The sequence below is a fragment of the Colius striatus genome, chromosome 6 (genome assembly GCF_028858725.1).
Source record: "Colius striatus isolate bColStr4 chromosome 6, bColStr4.1.hap1, whole genome shotgun sequence".
Taxonomy (NCBI): domain Eukaryota; kingdom Metazoa; phylum Chordata; class Aves; order Coliiformes; family Coliidae; genus Colius; species Colius striatus.
Genome location: NC_084764.1, coordinates 20,432,066 through 20,455,872, shown reverse-complemented (window position 1 = coordinate 20,455,872; position 23,807 = coordinate 20,432,066). Strand labels below are relative to the sequence as shown.

The window sequence follows — 23,807 nt, the reverse complement described above, 5'->3', positions numbered from 1 at the left end:
AATCAGGTGCTGATACGTCAGGAATGCTGAATACACGTGGAGGTGGTCTCCACTCATCAGGGCAGCTGCCAAATTCAACTGATGCATCAAGCACAGAAAAACAGTTGTTATCAGTCATCTTTTCATGTTCTCCATGTACTGACAGGAGCAAGATTTTATGTTTCTGTGTTTTGTTTCTTAAAAACATTTTAAGGCCAAGTTTAATGAAGGCTTGTCTTTTTCCTCACCTTTTAATGACCAGTAAACCCACCCTCTTGATTCTACCACTCAGTTAATGGTTCATATAAGATTATTAAGCTCCTCTTTTGCTTCTAAGGGCAAACATTCATTGGAATGTGATTTTCTGGAGTTCTGTCTTTTCAGCTCTAACCTGTATTTCATTGAAAGTTTTGCTGTCAAACTTTTCCTGATTAATGGTTACTTTTATAAACACTCAAGTAAAATATTTATATTCTTTTACAGTTTCCTTTTTGTGCTTGTATCACTGCCTCTAGTAATAACTAAATATCAATTCAAAGAACACAAAAATGTGACCACTCTAATGATGGTTCAAACTATGTATTATAATTCTCAAACAAACAAAAGATGGCTTAAGATATAGTTAATGGCAAAACTACATGCTGAAATTTTGGTAGCAGGTGAAAAGCCAACGAGCTGACCAGCTGCTGCATGTAAGTGCAATTTCTTCCAAATTATTTTAAAAAGTCTAAAAATTGACAGAAGTAGATTCTAATGAAATTTATCTGTTTCTCCCTTAAAAAATTAAGATGTATATCCAGCTAAGCTTCTAACATCAATACATGCTAATGTGAATTTACAAAATGCTTTTCAGAACATTTAGAATAAAATAGAGTGGTTTTACTACTAAAAATACATTACTACTTGTACTGGATATGGTTTGGATGGAGTTAACCTTCTTCAAAACAGGTACTGTGCTTTGGATTTTTGGCTAAAACACTGCTGATTATACACAATTGCTAACAGTGCTTGCACACTATCAAGGCTTTTGCTTTCTGCCAACCCTGTCACTCCAGAGAGTAGCCTGGGGAGTGGTCAAGAAGTTGGGAAGGGACAGAGCTGACCCAAGCTAGCCAAAGGGATATTCCAACCACATGTCATGCTTAGCAATAGAAACTAGGATAAAACAAGAAGTGTGTGTGCCGTTTGTCTTCTGAAGCAGCTGTGTCTCAGAGATCTACTGGGCCTTGATATGCTTGTGGGTGGGAGGTAGTGATTATTTGCATCATTTAAGGGTTTGTTTGTTTTCCTTTCTTCTTGTTCCTTTTCTTATTAAACTGTCTTTGTTTTCAACGGTGAGTTTTCTCACTTCCTTTCTCCCTATTTTCTCCCCATCCAGCTGGGGGTGGTGGCAAGCAAGCAGCTGTGCCAGAGCTTAGCTACAGGCTGCGGTCAAACAGCCACAGGTCTGTTTTCTTTTCTCCCTCCAAAGGATAAGGATGTTAGTAGTTGTGGTTTGTGTTTGTCTATTTTAAATGCACTGAAACAGTAACAAATTGGAATGCTGTCTAGAGCTCTCCCTCCAGGTGCAACAAGTAGCTGAGTTTGAATTACTGGAGTGCTGTACTACAGTTTGCCATATGTTACGTAAAAGAAAACTCATGATTTCATTTTTGCAAGCCATAAGCAAAAGTGGCTACTAGCCATTAAAAAAACATAGGAAAAACCCACATTCCAGCAGAATTCTAACTCAATATTTTGGTTTTGACAAATGCTTTTACAATCTCACTTTTAACCCCATTCCCTATACCTGAATGGTGTTTTCACGTTGCAGAGTGAGCAGCAGGCAGAAACACATCTCCAAAGATTATTTCAGACTGCAGTTTAGCTCAGTATTCATACAGTCATCAAACAAATCTGCAGGCTTTGAGAACAGCTTCATTTTTCTTTTGGGATATAAGGTACTGTACAGGAGTGTTACTGCACAGAAATGTTAGAGCAAGAACATCAGGGACTCACACCCTTTCTATTGTTTTGAAATGTAAATATTAAGTCATTCAGAATTTCAAATGAGAAATGTAGGGTATATGTTAAACAAACTGCATAGATATTATGATCACAGAATAAATGCTAACTTATGAGATTTTTCAAGTATATACATATTGGCACAAAAACAATTAACAACCACCCCAATATGAATATATATTTACAACCTCTTATTATCTCTGAAATTTTATCCTGTTTTTTCCCTTTAAAATTAAGAACTGTGCATTACATTTTAAAATAAAATCAGCACCTTGCTATTTAGGAACTATTCTCACCCTAGAGTAATTTGTTACATAAAAAATTGCATCAGGTAAACTTATTTCTAAAGGAAGGTCTTATCAACTTGTACATTCTCCACAGTTTTACAAGAGGCTCACACAAACATCAACAATCCCTAGTCCATTGCACCATTTAGTTGAACCACATAACACAGCCCTGGGCTGAGAGTGTGGACACACGCCATGAAAAATGTGGAATACGCAGGATCATCCACTGCTGGTTATGAATTTATGAACTGCACTACTCAACAAATTTTAATACTAAAAAATATAGTTTCAAAAGAATCAGCAGTTAGCACTAGTGAGAAACAAAAATAGAAAACCAACTCTCGAAACTTAAATTTGAGAGACAATTTTTTCTGCTTTGCAAGTTTCTTAAGAGTTTTCAGTGCTCTCAGCCAAGATTTGCCTAACAACAAGCAGTTGACTCAGAAATTAACTAAAAAGGAAAAACGCATGGCATACTAAACAAGCTGTCATACTGGCAGCACTCTGAAACAGATCAGGGTATTTCACCCAACCACTTGTCCCCCATGAACACGGCAGGACTACCCCTAAGCATCACAGCACAAGGTCACTGCCTTGACTTGCACAGCTAATACTAGATATTTAATTTTAAAACCATGTTCATCTATTACATATGAATAAAACATATTACAGATACATGCTGAAGAAGCCTCTCCTGCCTGTCTCTGGGAGAGAGAGGTTGGTCCTCCCAGCAGCCTGTTCAAGGCCGGCTGTTGGCACAGGGCTCCATCTGCCGGTTCGTGATCCTGCACACCCACTGGAAGGACTGGTGGGAAAAAAAAATCTCAACAGCTATTTCACAGAAGAAATCTTTAATTATCTTTTAATATTTGTAAAATATATCTCAAAAACTGTTCTAAAGAACCACTGTTCTTCTACAAGAAGTGACATACCTTTATACACTCCCAATTCAGATGTAAAGCTTTATTCTTCCTCTTTAAAGGAAGCAAATAAGCACAAGTAACTCAGTAAAAAATACTGAAAATTAATTGCATATTTTAAGACATTAGAAATGGTGGTCTTTCTCTTCACAAAAAACAGGATTTCTCAAAAGTACAAAAGCAAAAATGTTTTCAGTAGGAGACTGCCATCAGTTTTCATCAAGGGTGCTTCTGCACTGTAGCTACTGTAGCTCATGCAGCTATAGTATGTCTAACTTTAAAGATTAATTTGTCCACTGTAGCATTTTTCAAATTGAGAAATTCAACCTTTGCCTTGCTGACCCCAGTATATGCTCATTTCATGTTTGGTAATGAAAACTGGCAATAATTGTTCCTCCTCAGGACCCTCTGTGCCCACCAGCCTGTGGAACTTGGGCAGCCAGAAAAGAAGCTGCAATGAAAAGCAGCAGCAGTGCTACCACTTCTGTGCAGTAGTTCAGGTAGTTACCTCAGCTTGTTTTGGTCAAGTTTACTGTGGTAGCTCTGGAGAAAGAGTTGAAAAATTAGATAGTGTTTGACCAAGCAGCAATCACATCTAGGTGGCAAGATCCCAATTCTGTTCTGTTCTCCAAGATAAGCCTAGCAAGATCAGCACCTAATTTAAGACCTACTGCAAGAAAAGAGACAGTGTAGGAAAAGGACAGTGAATGCCACAACTCCTTCTCACCTCTTTTTTTAAGCACCTTGCCCCACACTTAACATCATGTTGAAGGCAGCTAAGAGAGGCTCAGTAGTGCTGGAGGTACAAGAGCAGTGGGGTCATGATAAGAGAATCACAGAAATATCCACATCCAGGAACATCTAGAAACAACCAACAGATGGTCACAGCAAGACGGCAGGAATGAAGTGATGGGTACAGAGTATACTATAAGACAGGGAGAAATGGTGAACAAAGACACCAGGGAATTCACATAGTTCCTCCCAGGGCTTAGATTCTCAATCTAGCTTGTCACCCTAAAATGATAGTTTAAGAGACTAATGGACAAAGTCTCCTACAATGAACTTGCACAACACCACAGAATGAGAACAGAACGCTGTCTTTTTCTTTTAACTTGAAGAAAAAGCAAAATTTACACCTTGAAGGTGGACTTTCACTTGCTGAGTTCAAATTTCAATCAAAATACATTTTTAAATACCACTGAGCAGAACCATGAGATTGCTGATGTCTCTTTAAGTAACAATGACATCAATGCAGGCTACTCTTGAGAAGGATATAGGTGTGGAACTACATCCTTTTTCTTTATACCTAGTCAGGTGCAAAGAGAAAAGTTTGACTTCAAGATTCTTGTGGTCGAATGAAAATAAATACTACTACAAACAGATCCAAGAATATAGACTTATTAAATAGTTTGTTTTTCTTCAGATATAGATCATGAGAACCAGGACTATTTAACTACTTGAAGATTAACTTTTATACCGTCTTCAACTTCACACTGTCATTAGGCTCATGGTATCCTGACAACTAGCAGAGGGGGCAAAAAAGTGGAAAAAGTCAACTAGTACCTGTGAAAACGTGTTTAAATTGGTATCTAAGTATTTGACCATCCTATTTTGACTACACTGAGCAACTGAATGTCTATGATACTACCTGTATCCCTCGTCTAGTAATATTTGCAGAAAAAAAATCTCCTAAATTAGAACGTATTTTTTTAGCTCTACAAAATGAGCTACAAAACAGTCTAAAAATCTTAAAATTCTGCCATTTTCCTTATTATGAGGAACGTACCAAGGAGCAAACTGGTCATCCAATGTTTATGTCAAACTTCAGACAAGGAAAACCACATCCTAATACTCTGCTATAACAGTAAATAGAAAAACTGCCTGTTATCTGTACACGCATACAATCACACTATATGAAAAACATGATGAAAAATGCTTTGTTTCTCCTGCTTGTATCTATAAACGTACATAACCAAGTCAACACATTCTCACCTACTAAGCACCTCATGTTGCAAAACCCTGTAGAATCTGAAATTTTATTTACTCGAATGGGAACTGCAATGACGACACATTGAGAAGCAGAATCTTAAAGCAAGTCCAACAGTAAATAAAATAAATTTGAAATTAAGAACTGCTGTTGAGAAAATTTAATAGTGCCTTTTAAAAATAACACTAATAACTTTACTAAACCATTATACTGATACTAATAATGTTATTACATCAATACTAATACTTTTATTAAAGGGTGGGTATAATTTAGGCAACTAGAACAGCTACAAATGACAATATCTAGCTAGGACACTGCATTAGATATGCATCTTCACATTTCACTATCTAATCTCTCTCAAACAGGACTCGTTTTTGAAGAAAAATATAACTATGTATCAATGCTTGAAAGATATAACATTTATTTCTGCAGAACTTTTTTCAATAGTGTTGAAGTGGCCACTGGAATGTTTTAGAATAATTTTCTAATTAGTCTCAGTTCTCTTAACTACACGCAGCTACAAGCTGAGTTACCATTTTTCTTGGTAACTAGACTGGCAGTCAATTAAGCTTCCTTTTAGAAGTTAAACCTATAACTCATAGGAAAAAAAACAACAGAAAAATAGTACAAACTGATATTTTCTTTTCTATTGGATGCCATATGTAAGCAGTAAGAATGGTTCCACTTCCTCACCTGTTGATATATTGCAATTAACAAAGAGAAGGGTCGAATATACACATTTGGAAGTAGCATTATGAAAGAAAGCTAAAGCAGATTTGACTATTCCCAAAGGAAACAAACCAAGGGCATCTAAATACAACCTAAACCACCAATACAATGTTCCCAATACAAAGATTTATATATACTTTACTTCACGCATAAAATCTGAAATAATGCAAAATAATATTTTTAATTATGTAAATGCTCTTCCAAACAGAAATATTTTAATGCTTTCAATTTCCACACATAGCAATTGCCATGCCTCGGAGAAAAGCCCTATTCCCTTTCCCCAAGCCAATCTAAGCTTAATACCATTTATTTGTTAAATTGGCAGCTAATGACAATTTCTAGGTCTTGTCCCACCAAGTGTAATTGATACACACAAAACCATGAAGAAATTCTTCAGCACTAAATGCTCTCTTTACAAGTGGATATTTTTATTTATAAGCTAAAGTACAAGTCAACATAAATTACAAGATACGTACATTTTTAAAACACCATTAAAAATTCAGTCTGTTTGCTTCAGTACAGTAATCTTTGATCCCATGTTAAACTTTCTCACAGCGTAGCATTACACAGCATTTTCAGAAGTTTCACAGACAACCCTGGTCTCTTTTTTCACAAATCCTGAACTTCCAACCCCTTCTTTTCAAAGAACTAATCAATAACCAATCATTTTAATCCTTCTTTGTCCTAATACGACATTACTGAAGCAGATTAGATTTTTCTAATTTATTTCACACTTAACATTTAAATTAGTGCATAGCTAGCTGGAACATTACTATTTAAATGAACGTATAACTTAAAGATCAAATTCTGTCCTCAACAGATTTACATAAAAGGATAACATTTGTCTACCAGTATGTTATGTGGATGTCCTTAATTCAATTTACTATGGATTTCATGGTGCAAAAATTAATGCACTCCAGGAGCTGAACTCATTACCAATTATTTATTGCAAATCTGCAATGTAATCCCACACTACTGTGACTAATGGAAGTTTTGCTGTTCGCTTAAAGGGAATTTGGGTCTATTCCTTGACTTGATACTATCAACCAGCCTCATGTATTTTAGCGTGGTGGGCTGACCCTGATCAGACACTAGGTACCCACCAAAGCCATGCTATCCCTCACCTCCTCGGCTGGACAGGGGAGAGGAAAATATATTGATAGGCTCATGGGTTGAGATAAGGACAGGGAGAGATCACTCACCACCAATTACCATCATGGGCAAAACAGACTCAATTTAGGAAAATTAGTTTCATTTACTACCAAGCAAATCAGAGAAGGGTAATGAGAAATAAACCCAAATCTTTAAAACACCTTCCCAGGCTGGCATCAGCTCTGTCAGACATGGGCTGGCTACTTATCACAAAAGCCACATCTGTAGCCCCAGCACTACCAAAATCCATAGAATGGTAGGGGTTGGACAGGACCTTTAGAGACCATCTAATCCAACCCCTCTGTCAAAACAGGTCCACCTAGATCTGGTCACACAGGAATGAATCCAGGTGGGTTCTGAAAACCTCCAGAGAAGGTGCCTCTACACCCTCCCTGGGCAGCCTGTGCCAGTGCTCCCTCACCCTCACAGTAAAATACAAAATATTTTCAAAATTCTAATACTTACTATTCTTTAATGTACCAAAGGCTATCATTCTGCAGAAACTGCCAGTTCGCTACATTTTAAACTATCCTTAACAGACAAAAGTCCATGTCAAGAATCACCATGGAAAAGAGAAGCCTGCTGTTATAATTTCTGTAGCGTGGCTCATGAGGTTAGCAGAGAACATGCCAGTCTATCACTTAAAAAAAAAAAACAAAAAACAAAACAGTGGCTCAAAGCAGCAGAGATTCATCTAAACAAATGAGCATACACACTGATTTTTGCCATAGCTGTATCTATTCTGCAAGTATGGGTTCAATACTGTTTTTACTAATCCTTCAAAACCATTTTTTCTTTAAAAGGAGAAGGCAAAAAACAGTCATTGTACTTTTAGGAATGTCTACCAGTGGCAACATTACCCTGTATTTAAATTGACTTCAGCCCAGAAGGGTTAGTTGTTTGGTTTAGAACAAGTAAGTTTCAAAACATGTATTGCCTATATAGGATGACAGATGTAAAAGTTAAAAGAAACCTCTGCATAGATTTGAGAGTCCTGCACTGAAATGAACATCAGCAGATGTCACATCAGCAATTCATAGTTTCAAAACATTTTGTTATCTGCATACTGCCATTAACAGGCAGCATCTACTCTGTCATATGTTTGACAAGTTAAAAATTTTAAAAGGAGTTACCAAAAGATTCATTAGTATATCTCTCAAGTTTAAATGACTGATTTTACACAAAACTTTGATTAATAAGTGGGATCTTCTCCCCCCACACCCTCAGCTCACATGTACCTTCTTGCTTTCAGTTCTAGTGAATAATTTAATAATTCCCTTCAGACTGAATTACTAAACCTGTATTTTCCCTCTTCCCCTGAACCCCTTTCAGCAAGCTGTGAAAAAGCTTCCTTATCTTTTTACGAAACTAGGCACCTTCAAAAACTAAAATCCTGCAAATTGCAAAGAGATCTGGGCTCCAGGACATCAGCACTGTCCATCCTATTTCTGCCAGTAATACAATGTGCCGAATTTATCTTGTTGCAATACTAAGCCTGAAGTCTGTTTTGTTTCTTCCTGGTCAAGAAAAGAGGGTAACACCGTAATCATGCATTTCTAATTTGGCATCATCTAGAATTACTTCTAACAAGCAGATAGACAGAATGGCAGAATGCAAAGAACAAAAGGGACATTTCCCTCTCTGAATGAAGCAATCTATTAATTACAAGAGTAACGAAGGGAATCCAGAAAAAACAGATTAGGCAAGTCCTAAGAGTGCTATAATCTCCCTGACAATGCTGTCACTTCCAGTGATCAGATGCAGCAGCAACTGTGTAGCTTCAAAACTCCACCTCCTTCTCCCAAAAGTTGCAGCAGCAGCTGTTCAAACTTTCCTCAAATCCTGTGCATAATTTTACCTCTCCAGTCCCTCCCTTCACTTTGCACATTGCAACCAGAACTGCAGCAACTTCTCCTTAACTGGATGGGCAAGACAAGTTTATAATTTTCAACAGCCTGAAATCAGTACTGATCCCTGTGCCAGTAATAAGCAGAACTAATTATGGTGCTGATGGTACCTCACTGGTGTATACAGCTCAGACTCATGCATATATCATGAATGATTACACTTTGCATACTTAAAAGTAAAATAGAACAGAATCATCACAAAATGCAGTATGCTTACTTTAACTGTTATGACTTAGTTTAAACTCTTGTTAAATCTCACAAGATATTAGTGCTATATTTAAATTGGCAAATAATCCAAACCAGGTTGTTTCAGATTGAAACAAAGTTGTATAATTCCCAGAGCAAAACTGGCCAAGAGAAGATGCTCAAGGATAGGTACAAGAACAAGACAAGTACATCACTGCATTTCTCTAGAACCCATGAGTCCTATAACCTCCAGAATTTGTAGCTCTGAGCACCACTGATCCTAAAGCACGCTGCTGTGGTTAACCAATTTTTCTTCCACAACTAAAGCACTGCAATTTTACACTGTTCTAATAGTAGTTAGAACTCACCAAACTATTTAAAAAGACTATGCTGCTGCAGGGCACTCTGAATTTCCAGATTCCTACAGTGCTAAGGACTTCAACACCTTGAAATTGAACTTGGACCAGTTGTAGCTGTTTCATGAGAAACCTTGGAGGGTGTGCTGTCTCCGATGAATCAGGCCTCAGAGTAAACATATGGAATGCTTTTCCTCCAAACTGAGAAAACATAGTCTTTCTCTTCAAATGAAATAGACCTTCACACCACCATTGAGAAAGCAGATTAGTATGGAACTGAATTATATTAGGTGCTGAGGTACACAACTCACTGGGACTTTCTAAGGAGCTTCTTTTAAAGACACAAAAGCACAGACTGCAGAGTTTATTTTGGCAAGTTTTTTTGTGTGGGTTATTTGTTGGTCTTGTTTGTTTAATGTATCACTACTGCTCCAAGTGCCCTCCACAGCATGTTCTCACATGACACTAAAGATCCAGCAGTACTCTCCTAAATTTGTTCAGGACAGGTTTCACTTCAGATTCTCCACGCCTTCCAGGGCAGCCCATCCCTTCCCTCCCCGATGAGCTGACAGCCTTTGAAACTCCAGATCGCACTTCGCCGTCTCTCCTGCTGCAGAGCGGTAAGTCAGGCAAGCCGGGGTCGGCCGGCGGCCATAGGGCCGGTGGAGCTAACGGTAACCCTGCCAAAGGCCTGCGCCGGAGGGGCTGCCACGGCCCGTGACGCCAATAAGCGGAGCACTATGTGCTAGACGGCGGCTGCCTGGCCCTAGGGGCGGCGGAGGAGAGGAGGCTGGGCAGAGCAGGGCAGGGCTGCTCGCCCGTGGGGAGGCGCTGAGGGCAGAGCGGCCCTTACAAACGCCGCTGCCAACGACCCCTCTCGCAGGAGACGGGGCAAGTTCAAACCCGAGCGCCGCGAGGCAGCCACGGCCGTACCGGAGAAGAGCCCCGCCAGCCCCGTTACCTGCGCGCTCCTCCCCCGCTGTCGGCGTGCGGACGACCCCGCGCCGCCGCCTCCACAACAAAGCCCGAGCGGGCGGGCCCTGCGGCCGGGGCGGGAGGAGAGGCTGGAGGACGGGCGCGCGCACCGCCCTCGGGAGCGCGCAGCGGCGGGGCCGCCGCTTGGGGGCGGGAAGAGACCGCGCGGCCGCTGGGCTCGGGGCGCGGTGGTGGCGCCGCCCCGCGGGCGGGAGAGGCGGTGCAAGAGGCGGCGGGAGGCGGAGGCTTGCGGGCGTCTTCCCCGCGCTCCCTTCTCCCGAGCACGAATGAGTTGTTTCCTTGCTGGGGTGTTAGCACTGGAGCGGTGCCCAGCCTGGCCAGGAACGGTACTCCCGGCTAAGGGATACAGTAAAACCCGAACGGAGAGACAAACCCTGCCCGGGCTATTACGGAGGAGAACGTAGTGGTGCACATGTACTGGTTTGGGAAGAGGCTATATGGAAATGCGATTAAGCCTAGAAGCACTTTATGAATCCTGTCCAATGGGAAGGTTGCCCTTTGCGGGGCAGCAGGAGTGCCGGAGGATGGAGAGAATAGGGGAGATGTGCTCTTCACATGACTTTCAGCAGAATTTAATTGTGTTGAAGGTGAATCGATTTGGGGCTTGAATCCTGTGAGACAAAATTAATAGTTTCCTAACAACACATAAATTATATGCACTCTGAGCATAATTTTCTTTTTCTGCACTTCAACCTTATTTTTGATGCAGTGACACTCCTGCAGAAAACAAATCTAAACACCTGCTTTCTACACCTTTCTGAACCACTCCAAAGTCTCTTTACTGTTGAACTACTGTAGTAAGTCTGCCTTAACGAGGTTTGCTATTTGTGTCCAAGGGAACATTGTGCAGGGAGACCTGCATTTCTGGAACAAGAAAGTAGTGATGTTTCAGCATCTGCTTTTTGATGACACAGAACACTGGAGACTTGATGATCCTTCTATATTTATTGAGCAGCAGTCTCTAAGAGAACTAAGGCAAATGTTAATGAAACATTGAAGTTGAGATTTTAATTACTTAAAGGTCAGCACATTCAAAATTTATTAATTTAAGGGAGATATTCTATATTCTCACAGCAATCCCCACTCTGCTCTTACATAGATGAAATAATAGGTGACTGTTCATTTTCTGATGCATGCAAATCACACTACTGAACAATATTTATTTTGGCAATTAAGGTCTTGGTCTTTTAATACTTTATTAACACTTCTCTGTGTATTTTCTATGCAACTATATTTTTTGGTAGCAATAAAACCATTGTTTTTTGTCTAATCTTTGTTTTAAATTACCAAATGCTACATTTCCTTTCAAGCTTGAAACTCTACTCAGCAACATTTTTTTGCTAAACCATGACAAAACACTCACATTCTGCAAACTAACCTATCAGGACAGTATTATGACTTCATGAAAACACCTTCTCAAAGACACTTCTATAAAGTTTTGGCTTCCAAAACTCTACAGCACCTGCAATCTGTTCTCAAAATAGGAAAATGTGTTTGGAAAAAGTCTGAGAAATTATGTCCAGAAAAAGCAGCATGGAGGGTGACAATGCTGTCACTTCAGAACCTTGTGCACTAAACCCCACTTGTAGGGTATTGAAGAATCTTTCATTCTCAAAATGCTCCTCATATAAAAATCTTTAGGGTTTTTTTGCTAGGGAAAGGTTCTTTCCCATTGAATGAAATGGACAGTTACATGTGATGAATCTTGTTTCTTATAGGCCTTCATTATTTTGCTTAATTTATTTTCTGATTCTTTCCCTCAGTCTAACAATAACCTTTGTATTTCCATTCATCCAATCTGGAGAGCTGTGATCTGAGAACACTATCTCTCAGAAGACTATCTGAAACAAATTGTTTCTGACTGCCCTGCTTTCCACCTATATGAAATAAATTTTAATTCCAATCTAAAATACATTTTGTCTTTTGTTTAAATATATTTTTCTCATGTACTAATTATTCTCTTTGATTATGTGAATTCCATCCACCAGAATGCCAGAATGCTATTTTTTCCAATCAACTTTAGGTTCCATGTTAACTTTCACAATAGTCTTTCTCCACAATGGATTTTTGCATCAACTTTTTCCTTTTTTCTTCAGGAAAAGATGTGGTGTTATTATAACAAATGCAGATTTCTCTGGTACCTTAAAGTTACCTTTCCAGGACTGAATAGCGAGGAAAACCAGCACATGCTACTATGCTACATATATTTCTAGAGTCATGAAATCCCAATTTGAGTGCAATGCCTCTGATATACTTAGGATTCCCTGTGCCCTGAATTTTACCATACAGTCACTACCTGAAAGGCTTTAAATGAACATCTGGAAGCTTCTCTCTTACTAAACTAAAATGTATACAGACAGTAGACTGCAGCTAAATACTTAACCCGGACACAGAAAACAGAGCATAAATATACTGTTCAGACTTAAGAAACAGATCTAAGTTAATGTGTTTCTTAAGGAATAGAGAAATAATAAGATACAAAATTTGCCTTTAGTAGCTGTACTGCAGGAATACATCAATGCACCTACTTACAAAATATCTATACTTTAAATCTGGCATAAGCTGATGCCCTTGTAAAGCAACAATAACCTGCCTTTTTTTTTTCAGGGGAGAGAAGTTAAGAAATAAGGATTAAAAAACTATTTTTCCTTCTTTTTTGGAGAAGTGCCAGCAAATCTAGCCTCCTAGTTCTATTCCAGGATGCTCAAGACCATACATGGAATTCAAAAGTGCTTTGAAGATAATGTGAAGGATTTCTGATTCCAAATTAATATCCTCATCTGTGTTAACACTGTAGGTCTATCAGCAAGAAAGAAAAAAAAATATCCATGTGACTGTTGAACAAGCAGTCTAGCACCTTATTCAAGAGACATTTCTTTAAATTCATCCTATTAACTCTAATATAGATGTGTCTTTGAGATCAATAGTAGCTTTATTTTTTCCCCCTAAACCAATGTATTTGAGCTTGTATTTACCCTTGATTGTTAGAAAAGATGCCAAGGTTGAGGTCAGAGTGGACAAGTCTTCATTGACTGAAAAAAAACCAGCAGTACTAGAGGCTGTGGGCTTTAAGCAAAGGAGGAAACAGAGTATGAGAAACCACAGTACTATTCAGAGTTAGGGGCACGGAAAGCAGTGGAGATACCGACAAATTCTTTACAGATGGATGTTGTTAACCCAGGGACTGGGCTAGTAGAACAGGCTCAGCGATACAGCTGGAAAAATAAAAGTCCACTTGCAATACTGCATCTGCTCCCAACTTTTGCAGGGTCTAAAACCATGGAAATATTTAGGTATTCAGTTGTTGATTAAGTGCTTAAGCTGTAGTTTATTAACCTGAGTGCCACCTTGAATCTGGCTCTAAGTGAAGAAGGCTATGGCTGTACTAGTGACCAGAAAGAATCTATGCCCATTCTCTATCCTTAAGAATAAATGTCCTTGTGTGTTCTGTATCCATATGGCTAAACTGTCTTCCCTTTCAATGACATTGGCATCTTCTGGAAAAGCACAGTTTGGTCATAGCAAAAGCAATGCGGTAGACAGTCAACTATGGCACTGGCTCGCTCCCAGCAATCAAGCCCATGCCCTGGCACTGTTTCATTAACTAAGATGGGTCAAGAAGTCTGCATAACACACACAATAGCCACTGCCCAAGAGACAAAATACCCATGTCCTTCAAACACCACAGAGTTGAAACCAAAGTCTAAAGGTACAGTGTGTTTCAGAAAGACTGCCAGTTAGCCAAACAGCGCCACCAATCTTTCCTAGAAGAGGAGTACTATGGGATCTGCGGGTTTTAGCTAGGCCCCACCAGAGGCGGGGTGCATGACTGCAAGTGCGTGTTGTATGGCACCAGCTCCGAAGAGGGGAGTATCCAGCACGAACCTGAGGAGGTGACGGGTCACTGAAGCCTCGCCTCCCTGCCCCAGCGCGGCTACCCCAGCTCTGCCCAATACACACAGCAACAAGCTGCTGGTTTCCCGATTAGAAGCGATCAGAGGGCCCTTTCTTCGTCTTGACCGTCAGCAGCTGCGATCCCGGGCCCCCTGCCCGCCAGCTACTAAAGGCCGCTGTGCGGCCACGCGCCCTCCGCCAGCACTGGAGGCCGGCCCGCGCGCCGCCGCGCCGCCCCGCCCGGCCTCGCCGCGGCTCCCTCCCGCCCCACGCAGATAACCGCGGCCCCCGCCTCCCCCCAGCTCTTCCCCACCCGGCTCGACTCAGCGCAGAGTCGGTCCCGGCTCGGCGCCCACTCTCCAGGCGCCGCTGCCTCTTGCCGCCGTCGCGGCGCGGGCGAAGATGGCTCGTAAGCCCGGGAGTTTTCTGCAGGAGGCCTCTCACCAAGTCGTCGCCGGAGGCTCGGCGGGTAAGTGGGCGCTTTCTTCCTGGGCGGGGAGGGTCTGCCCGTCCCCCGCCGGCGCTCCGCCAAGCTGAGGTAAGCGCAACCTCACTACCACCCCTTCGCCTTCCCCGTCAGGCGCAGGAATCGCGGCGGGGAACTGCCTGGCTCGGCGGCGGCTCCTCCCCCACCGGGCGCGGGCGGGCCTCTGAGGCGGCCCGGAGGTCCTGGGGGGGGGGAGGGGAGTGGTGCGGCCATAGGTTCTGTAACGGTTCTCGACCCTCGGGGGTGAGGGGACCTTTCACCGCGTGTGCGGTGTATGTCCGATAAACACGCTCATATCACCCGAGGGGCTGTAGCGTGGCAGGCGGCTGCCCTTCAACGATAACAGCCATGGATTGCCTCTCGTAAGCTTCGGATGGCAGTTGTCCACTCTTGCTTGAGGCAGACTCGATGACTTCTACAAACGTGCCGACTGGAAGCCCAACGGGACAGAAAACGCGATTCCCCTTCTCAGACGCGTTCTCTAAGGCAATCTCCCTCGCTGCCTTATAGAGAAAGTGATGGAGGACTACAGTGGGAAATGTGTATATCTGGGGTTTTAAATACTTTAGAAAAGTTGAGGTTACTAATTCGTCAACATTACAGTTGTGCTACAAACTATAAACGTCAAGACTCAATTCTTCTTTTAGCAATGAAAGCATTGTAGGTTAATTTCTTCAGTTTGTTTTGCCTAAATTGGAATAAGTGTGAAATATTTAAGTCTGCAGTGTAGGCAATATTTACACAATATTGTTCTCTTTCAGTGTGTGTATATACATCCTATTAGCATTTCAACTATGTAGTGTACTTTTAAGTGTTTAATGTCACTTTTGTGATCCAAATGCTGTTTGTCATACTGTATTTTAACTGAAAGAGGAAAAGCTACATGGTAATGTTGGTGTGTTGTGTGCAATGCTTCAGTGTTATGTGTGTAAGCAAAACTGTACTGTGGGTGAGTCCTGCATGACTGTGACACTACACATGAGCTAGTGGTCTGTTCCTTCTAATTCCCTTGCTGCCCCTAAATCCACTTTTATGGATTCCTGCCTTTTCATGCTCGTGACTTTGCATGTCCTTTGTTTTCGATTTTCTGCTTTAAAACAGAGAGATGTCGTAGCAGAAGCAGAGAGCTCTTGGAAATCTTAAAGCTTTTTTTGATTCTCCTTGGTACCACCCTCTTCTTCCCGTAATGAGAGAAAAGACAGGTCTAGTCTACTAGCCTGTTGAAGGCCCTTCATAACTGAAAGGAAAGTGCTTTGCTGCAAGATGCTTTGCAAGATGATGTGTTTATCTGCCCATAGCAGTGGACCTGTGTCTTAGTGATTCAGATTGATCTGCCTCATTATCTTCCCAACCTGTCAGTAGCCTATTTTCTTTACAGGCTCACTTTGTTCATACAAGAACAGACAGTTTGGCTAACATACTGGAAAGAAAATTTTCAGTTAAAGGCAAAGTTTTATGGAAGGATTAGGATTGGAAAAAGTGTGTTGAGGATGGTGTAGGGAAAAGAAAGCATGAAAGCTATTTACCAGTCTTACAGGCATAAATGTTAAGGTGAAGGAATCCTCAATTTAAGGACACAACTGATCTGTACCTAACACATTTTTAAAGCATAACTTATGAAATCTGTTGAATCTAGACTAGGGGCATAATGTTAAGACATTTGCGACCTGTTGACTGTCATGCAGGTAGGTTCTTTAGCTCCATTGCTAGCCTTACTTTTGTACAGAAATTTCTACTCATTGGTTTTGAAATAAATTAGGAAAAACTGTTGTCTAGGTCTGAACAACACTAAAATTGTACAAAGAGCTTGATAAACATATGGCTCAAAGTGTGAGCCCTAAGATGTTAGAGAAAAATGGCTCAAACTTGGAAATTTACTTGATGAATGCTTAAAACTCAGTGGTATTTTTCTTGGTGATTCATAGAGAAAATAGAAGGGGAAAGACGTAGTTTTGAGGTCTTCAGTCTAAAGGTTAAATTTCTCAAGCATGTGGATCCAGCATGGAAAAAAGTGGAAGCAGAAGCAAAAGGATGGAAGGCCTGAATTGTTGAGAGCTGCTTAGTATTTCATTCTACTGAGGAATTTGTTTGGTTGACCTTGGTTTCCCTGTATCATTTTGGACACTCTATATTGCTTTTATCTGCCTCTGCAGAAGGATATAGGGCTCTTGTAGTTGCTTTGTCATATTTATTCACCTCATGTGAACATCACAGTTATACTAGCATGTCTGCCTGCACCACAGCCTGGTATTTAGAAGGAAACTGAAAAAATAAAAGTCATTATAGTGAACTAATATTTAGATTTTTGAGAAGTTCTGATTATCTTAACTGTTAAGTGCAAAGAATGTAGCTGTTTATAAGAATGTTGTAAGTTGATGTATTTTTCAAAACAATGATGGGAAAGTAGCAAGGTAGTTGGGCAATGAACTGCACAACAGAATAGGTGTAACTGAAGGATCAGGAATATTGCCTGCATAAGTAAAATGAGAGGTTATTTAGCATTTGCATGTCTGACGCAAACCTTCCAAACACTACCATTCTATGATTCTATGATAAGAAGTAATTCTGCTAGGTCAAGTGGAAAATTATTAGAGATAAGCCTAAGCTGTCAGAACAGGAAGAAAGGGATTTTTTTTTAAGCCTTACAGAAGGCGATAGGACTTGTCCATGGACTTAATAAAGACACGGGAAGACGAAAGAAATCAAGCATGACCCCTGGTCTACAGGACTGATAAAATGGAAGATACTGACTTGCTGAAGGAAGGAGAAATGAAAGCATTCAGCTTTGTAAAGGAAAAAAATTAAATATACCATTGGCTGGCTGAGATATTTCTAATTTAAACTTACATGATGCTCTGCTGTAGTTGAACTGTAAAACATAAGCATGACAGGACCTTGTGTACTTCATATCTGCAGCAAGGAGTGCATCACCTTCTGTGTGGTTTGTGATCTGACTTCATATTAAATTCAAATCTCTGCTTTCTCAAGGTGAACTCAGTCTTAAATATGGACAGTCTAACTTGGTATTGGCTTATGTTCTTTCTGCTGGCATTCACTTCACTCCCATCTTTCAGATTCTGAATGGAGTTTAATAGCATAATTGATTTTTTTTTTGTTTGGTTGCTTGGGTGTAGGACAATAGTGAGGAATAGGACTTTGAAATTTAATTAGGACACTTTGTTATTAAGTTGGGTCTCTTCTAGTACAGTGAACAGCAGGCATGCTCCTTTTCTTTAGTGGTTAATTAGTAAACTAAGGCATGTGTGGAATTCATGGGGGGGGAAAATGAAATAGAAAAGAAACTCTCTAAACAGTACAAATCACTGTGAGAAGAACAACTTGTGAATCTCTAATTGCTTTCCTTAGATTTACTGCAATTCTTCAAAAGGCTAGATAAGAAGTCAATGCAGGGTTCAAGTCACAGGCAGAATTGTTTCTCTAATTCACAAGGATCAACAAATCCATGGTTTGTCTATCTATATGGAAAAGGCAGAAATTAAAATAATAGTGCTGCATGCAAAGTTAATGGAGATTTCCTTCTTGGAGAAGAATTGAATACTGCGAAGTATGTTGTGTGATACACTGATCAATTTACCAAGACATCCTTGTAACAGAGTATTGAGTCAGTTTGATGCAGTGTAAATGTCATCATAAACAATTGCACAGATGACCCTTGTCTGAGCGAAGTGGCGGAATATAGTTAACCTGAAAGTTTTAGGATGCTGCCACTTGTTATAGGTATGTTTAATTTGTATGTTCACCTCTTTCTTCCATAGACTTGCAAATAAATAACATAGAAACATGTTTACTTTTGAAGTTAAAATTTTAAAGAATTTATTTAAAATATGTTATAGGTGATAAATACAAAGATGCTGTGTTTTTCAAGTCTGTAATATTGAACTGATCTTCAAGTAGTTTTCTGCTGTAGTTCAGTATGATTTAGTAAATGAAACTAGGAAAAGAAACAATGTGGACTATTGTCTGTCTCTTATTGCAAAATTAATATGAGAAAATCAGAATAAATTGAGCTTAAAAAACCAAAAAAATATTTCTATGAATAACTAGAGCTGGTCTTTTTTCCCCATTCTTCATTTTTACATGAAACAGCAGGATTTCTGCCTGTCTGGGCCTCTTGGCTTACGTTTTTTTAATCATTTGGGTTTTTTTTTTTTGAAGGAGTTAGGTTTTCAGCTGCATTGAAATCTAATAGGATTTTGGAATCTAATTCTCCTTTGAAAGTCCAAACCTTTTCTTTTGAGAGGTGTTTTATTTCAGGAGTAGATGAAGTTGATTATCCTGATTAACAGCAACTTCTTTGAACCATATCTATAAGCAGGAAAGTATCACAGTAAGACAGTAAGATACAAATACAGAATTAAAACCAGTGTTTGGTCTTCCTATGACTAGAACATCATTACAAGGTATGCTAGCTGGCACACTCTTTGAAGCAACTTAGATTCTTTGGCCTCTATGAATGGGAGAGGGAGTGCAATATATGTACAGGAAACACTAAACAGTAGGAAAGTTGAAAATTCTCTCCTTTTCTTTCCTCCACCTGGGTATTTAACTAATTTGTTTTCACTATTTTGCTGACATTTCCATAATTTTGATTTAATCGTTACAAAGCTCAGAGAGGGAATGCAATATTCAAGGAAGTTTGTGACTTCAGTGAGTCCCTGGGAATGTGGAACAGCCTCTGGGGAAGTTCACAGAAACTGATACTAGTTTTGAAGCCAGTATGGTTGAATTGCTGGCTTTGGTCTCCTGAGCACTAGCTAAAGTGGTATTTTTCATTCCATGAAGAATGTATCTCTGTGCTGCAGACCAGTGCAGCATCTAGCTAGTTAAACATACGCAGAATGCCCTGTAATGAACCAATTGCACTTATCTTGTGAATGTTCCCTGATGGAAATTAAAAGTATCTCCCCACCTTCTACAGAATTTCAAACTTCTTACGAACTTCTGTAAGTAATATGTTTTTGGTCTGAGCCTCCCCTTGTCTACCAGCTGATAATACTAAAAAGGGATGCCTGAATCTGCAAGACAAATTGGACTGTTTGCTTTGTATATCTCTCCCTGAAGTGTTGTGGGATTGCCTCAAAAAATCTTGTTAGATTTTAGCGGAAATTAATTAAATCCTCCCAGGCTTTCATACAGTGTGCTGAATATGCAAAGCGGGCAGCTAGCAAAATTCCTATAAGTATTCAGTTAAGTAATTTTAAGAAATAATATCCTTGTAATATAGTTTTTGTTTAAATGAAATAAATTAAAACCCTCATATGTAGTGTATAGCGTAAACTAATGTTACTTGATGAGGTTGCTGCAGTGTACTAACAAGTTATGAACACCAATTTTGAACTTCTAGATGTGTTTAAAGCTATATATTTTTTTAAATGTGGCCTTATGCAGATTAAGATATGAAGAAGTAACTCTTACATGTTTATATGATGGTGATAAAAGAAAACTGACAAAGACTTTTCATACTTTTTAACAAGTCATGGCACATGGTATATGCTTAGTACTTTATGTAGAAACTGAGACCTTAAAAAGAACAATTTTTGGTCTGTGGGCTCAGAAATTGCATGTAACATACTGCTTGTTGACCCTGGAGGTTAAAAGTCAAACTAAGCTAGTGTCGCCTTGCTTGTTTGAGCATCCTGCAGCAAGCTCCTCAATCCCATTTTGTATTTGTTACAGGAGAAACACTGGGTGAAGCAAGTAGCTGTCTGAGCTTTGTTTAGTCTGTCATGTTAGCCAGTGAGGACAAAAATTTTTTTATGCACAGTATCCCCTGTGGGTGTACTTTAAGACACTTAATCCTTAAAAGTTTATATATACGGTAAACTTGAGGGTTTTGAGAAAGATTATACATTTTGTATTGGCTTCAGTGTAACAAGTTTTGAGTTTTTTTCTCTTAAAAAATACCCCAAAACCAAACCCCAAGAATCTCCTGACAAAACAACCAACTCCAAACCTCATTAACTAAGGAGGAATGAAGTTAATGCTAATTTGTTCTACTGCCCGCAGGATGGCAGTGTAATACTGCAATAAGATGCCATAGGCGCTCTTCCAGTGAGAAATGACTGAAAACGTATGTTGAAGTTGTTGCGGGTGGGAAGATTAACATGTGTCATTTTGAGTGATAATATGTGAAGGCAAAGCTTAAAGATACAAAACAAATAAAGATCAATAAATGCTGATTTAATATGTGTACTGTAAACCCAATGACACTGAATTTGCCTTTGCTTGAATTAAGCACAGAGATTGTAAATGGTGATATTTTACTGGTAATGGCCTAAAGCTTATCCTAAGGCAAAGATAACGTATACATCAAGAAACCTGAGATAAACTCCTGGCCCAGTGGAATCAACGTGTAACTAGCTACCAATTTTCACTGAGTAAGGACTTTGTCTTGGTTATTTTAATTTTACCACAGATTTTAAGTGACACTGCAGATAATTCTTCAAACTCTCAATGCCATCTATACACAAAGTGAAGACTGCTGTTACACATTGCTGTAAGCCTATGTTAACTTCTTTTAAGAATTGGTGGGAATGAGACCTAGAGCAAATCATTAAAGTGTAAAGATAGATACCTCTTCAAAAGAAACTTTAAATATTTTGTCAGATTTCAAAGTTAAAGAATATTACAGAATACTATGCATTATATGTGTAAAAGCAAATAGTTTGTCAAAATAATCAGCACTGGAGTATGGATGTGATAAAGTTTATAGGCAGGAAAGACTTTGTCTGCAGAAGCAGTTCTGACAAGTTGATAAAACTTTCAGGAGCAAAGATTATATTGGGGTAAAGAACAATTTTTCATTACTGTGATTATTTCATCAGTTGTGCTTTGTGACCAATGTTCATGTCCAAATACATGTAAAATTGTCAAAACACAAAGGCTAATTATGTAATAAAAAATTCTAATGTATAGCAACAAAGCAGGCCTTATGATAGCAATATTTGTGTTTCTGTGGCAGTGTTCTAGAAAGGAAAATGACAACCAATTCTGGTTATTTCTGTGAAGAAACCTGTGAGTTTTGCCTGATAAGTGATGATATTACCAGTTTTCCCTTAACTGTAGCTCACTTTCTGTGACATGCTATGATTCTTTGATTACAAGTATAAGGACATTAAAAGTAAACGTTCTTATTCTAGTTACTTCTCTATTTCAAGCTATAAAGCTGGTAGACATAAAATCATACCACTAAGACTGGAGGAACTTGCCTGTTAAATGGTGTTGAAATTCTTTCTGGTACTGGTCCAATTATTATGATTAGTGCTGGTATGAATTAAGTGCTAAAAGGGTGTTAAAGATAAGTGGGAAAAACTCCTAGGTTTTCAAATAGTGATTTGACTTCTAGAACCAGGAAGTCTTCAATAGTGATGTTGCAATGAATGGAGAGATGGACATTAATTCCCTTATAGGGGTGCCTCTAAGTATTTTCAGGTATCTGCATTTTGATCATAAAGGCCTTCAATGTTTTCTGCTTCAACTGGAGTTGAAAATATATAATTAACTTTTTTGCTCTCTGAGGCATCTGCTTTCTGTGTAAATCATCACTGGTCCTATTGCTGGATAAAATAAAGCAACGCTATTTTTAATATTCAGAAGCTCTCTTTGCCTAATTATCATTTGTAAAAAGAAGTGTTAAATGTCAGTTACTGTAAAATAGTAGTTTCTGTACTGAAAATGTGTAGTACATAGTAACTGTTTTGATTGAGTTGAATGTTGAAGAGTTGCAGGATAAGTACCTGCCATTTTTCCTGCAGCATATCTTGTCCTAGGAGCTTGTTACAATTAGATACAATTTCACCAACATCTAAAACATCTAGGGCTTCAATTATCCATAGTGGTGATTTTCTGATGAGAAAATATGTTTTATCTGATAGGCTGAATGCTGTTGAGAAGTCCCATCCATACAGCAGGGAAGGAAACTGGAGTAATTGGCCTTTCCATCTGCTTTTCAGACATTGAGCTACATTGTTAACAGCTGCTTTTGTTTTTCCTCTGGATCCTTTTCAATCTGCCAGTTTTTGGCAGGAAACATAGTTTATGGGTCATCTTTCAGCCTTTAGTCAACAGATCATTTCCTGGTTCAGGGTGTTATCCTAGTTTCCTGGGATTTTAGCTGTTTTTATTATACTGAAGCATGCTAATGTGTGGTTGGTATCCCCGAAGTGCAACACTCCTGAATGCAAAAGGAGAGTCTTAATAGTACTTTCAGTTTGAGAAAATTCTTCGCACTATTTATTTTACTTTCTCTCAGAGCTAATTCTAGAGTGTCTTTACAGCAGAGTTAAGATTTACTTATTTTTCTGTTACCAACACATTTCTTAATATGTAGTTAGGCATGATTTTCAAAATTAGTATATCGTTTGAATATATTGTAAATATTGCTCCCCTTTGTTTTTTCAGGTGACTCAAGGTAGCATGCTGAACTTGGCAAAATATGGTAAACAAATCCCCTAAAGGATGATTCTAACTGCCGTAATCAGAGACACAGAAACCAAATCTGACTCTTTTTTTATGGGGTTTGTGATATTTGATGTCTCTTCCACCTTGTGGATCTATGTGATTTAGTTTCAAAAGTTGAAAGCTTGATTAAAACTTGGATTTTAAAAAACACCCTTTAGCCTCAGTGTTATGACATTAAAGCTTGTAATGATGAATGTAAAAGCATTAAGAACCTAAAACTCAAGCAAACCTTAAAGGTGATTCTAAAGATTTTTAGATTAATTTGGGATCTGAGCCAGGAGGTTGTGAGTGCCTGAAGATGATGATACTGTAGCCTTTTTTTTGGTAGAGTATGTATGTTCTTTATAGGCAGTTTTGCAATGCTGCCTTGCATGTGATGGTATATACACGTGTGCTTAACATAACCTCATGGCAGCAAGTGAAAAAAAATATCAGGCTGCTT

General features: G+C 39.3%; 2 protein-coding genes across 7 annotated transcripts in view; one reads left to right on the top strand and one right to left on the bottom strand.

Moving 5' to 3' along the window:
* MIPOL1 (mirror-image polydactyly 1) overlaps positions 1–14,966 on the bottom strand; it is a 193,633-nt gene extending 178,667 nt beyond the window's left edge. For 3 of the 5 annotated variants that reach the window (XM_061998527.1, XM_061998532.1, XM_061998533.1), the window contains exon 1: positions 14,711–14,966. The gene's annotated coding sequence lies outside the window, so the exon portion shown is untranslated. Of the gene's footprint in view, positions 1–10,468; positions 10,553–14,710 lie in introns of those variants that run through there. The other 2 variants (XM_061998529.1, XM_061998528.1) reach the window with 2 other exon arrangements.
* Positions 14,717–23,807, top strand: part of SLC25A21 (solute carrier family 25 member 21) — a 254,886-nt gene continuing 245,795 nt past the window's right edge. Inside the window, exon 1 of one of the 2 annotated variants that reach the window (XM_061998534.1) lies at positions 14,717–14,866. In XM_061998534.1, coding sequence (XP_061854518.1) covers positions 14,800–14,866 — 67 coding nt within the window. In that variant the 5' untranslated portion in view covers positions 14,717–14,799. Of the gene's footprint in view, positions 14,936–23,807 lie in introns of both variants that reach the window. The other variant, XM_061998535.1, reaches the window with a different exon arrangement.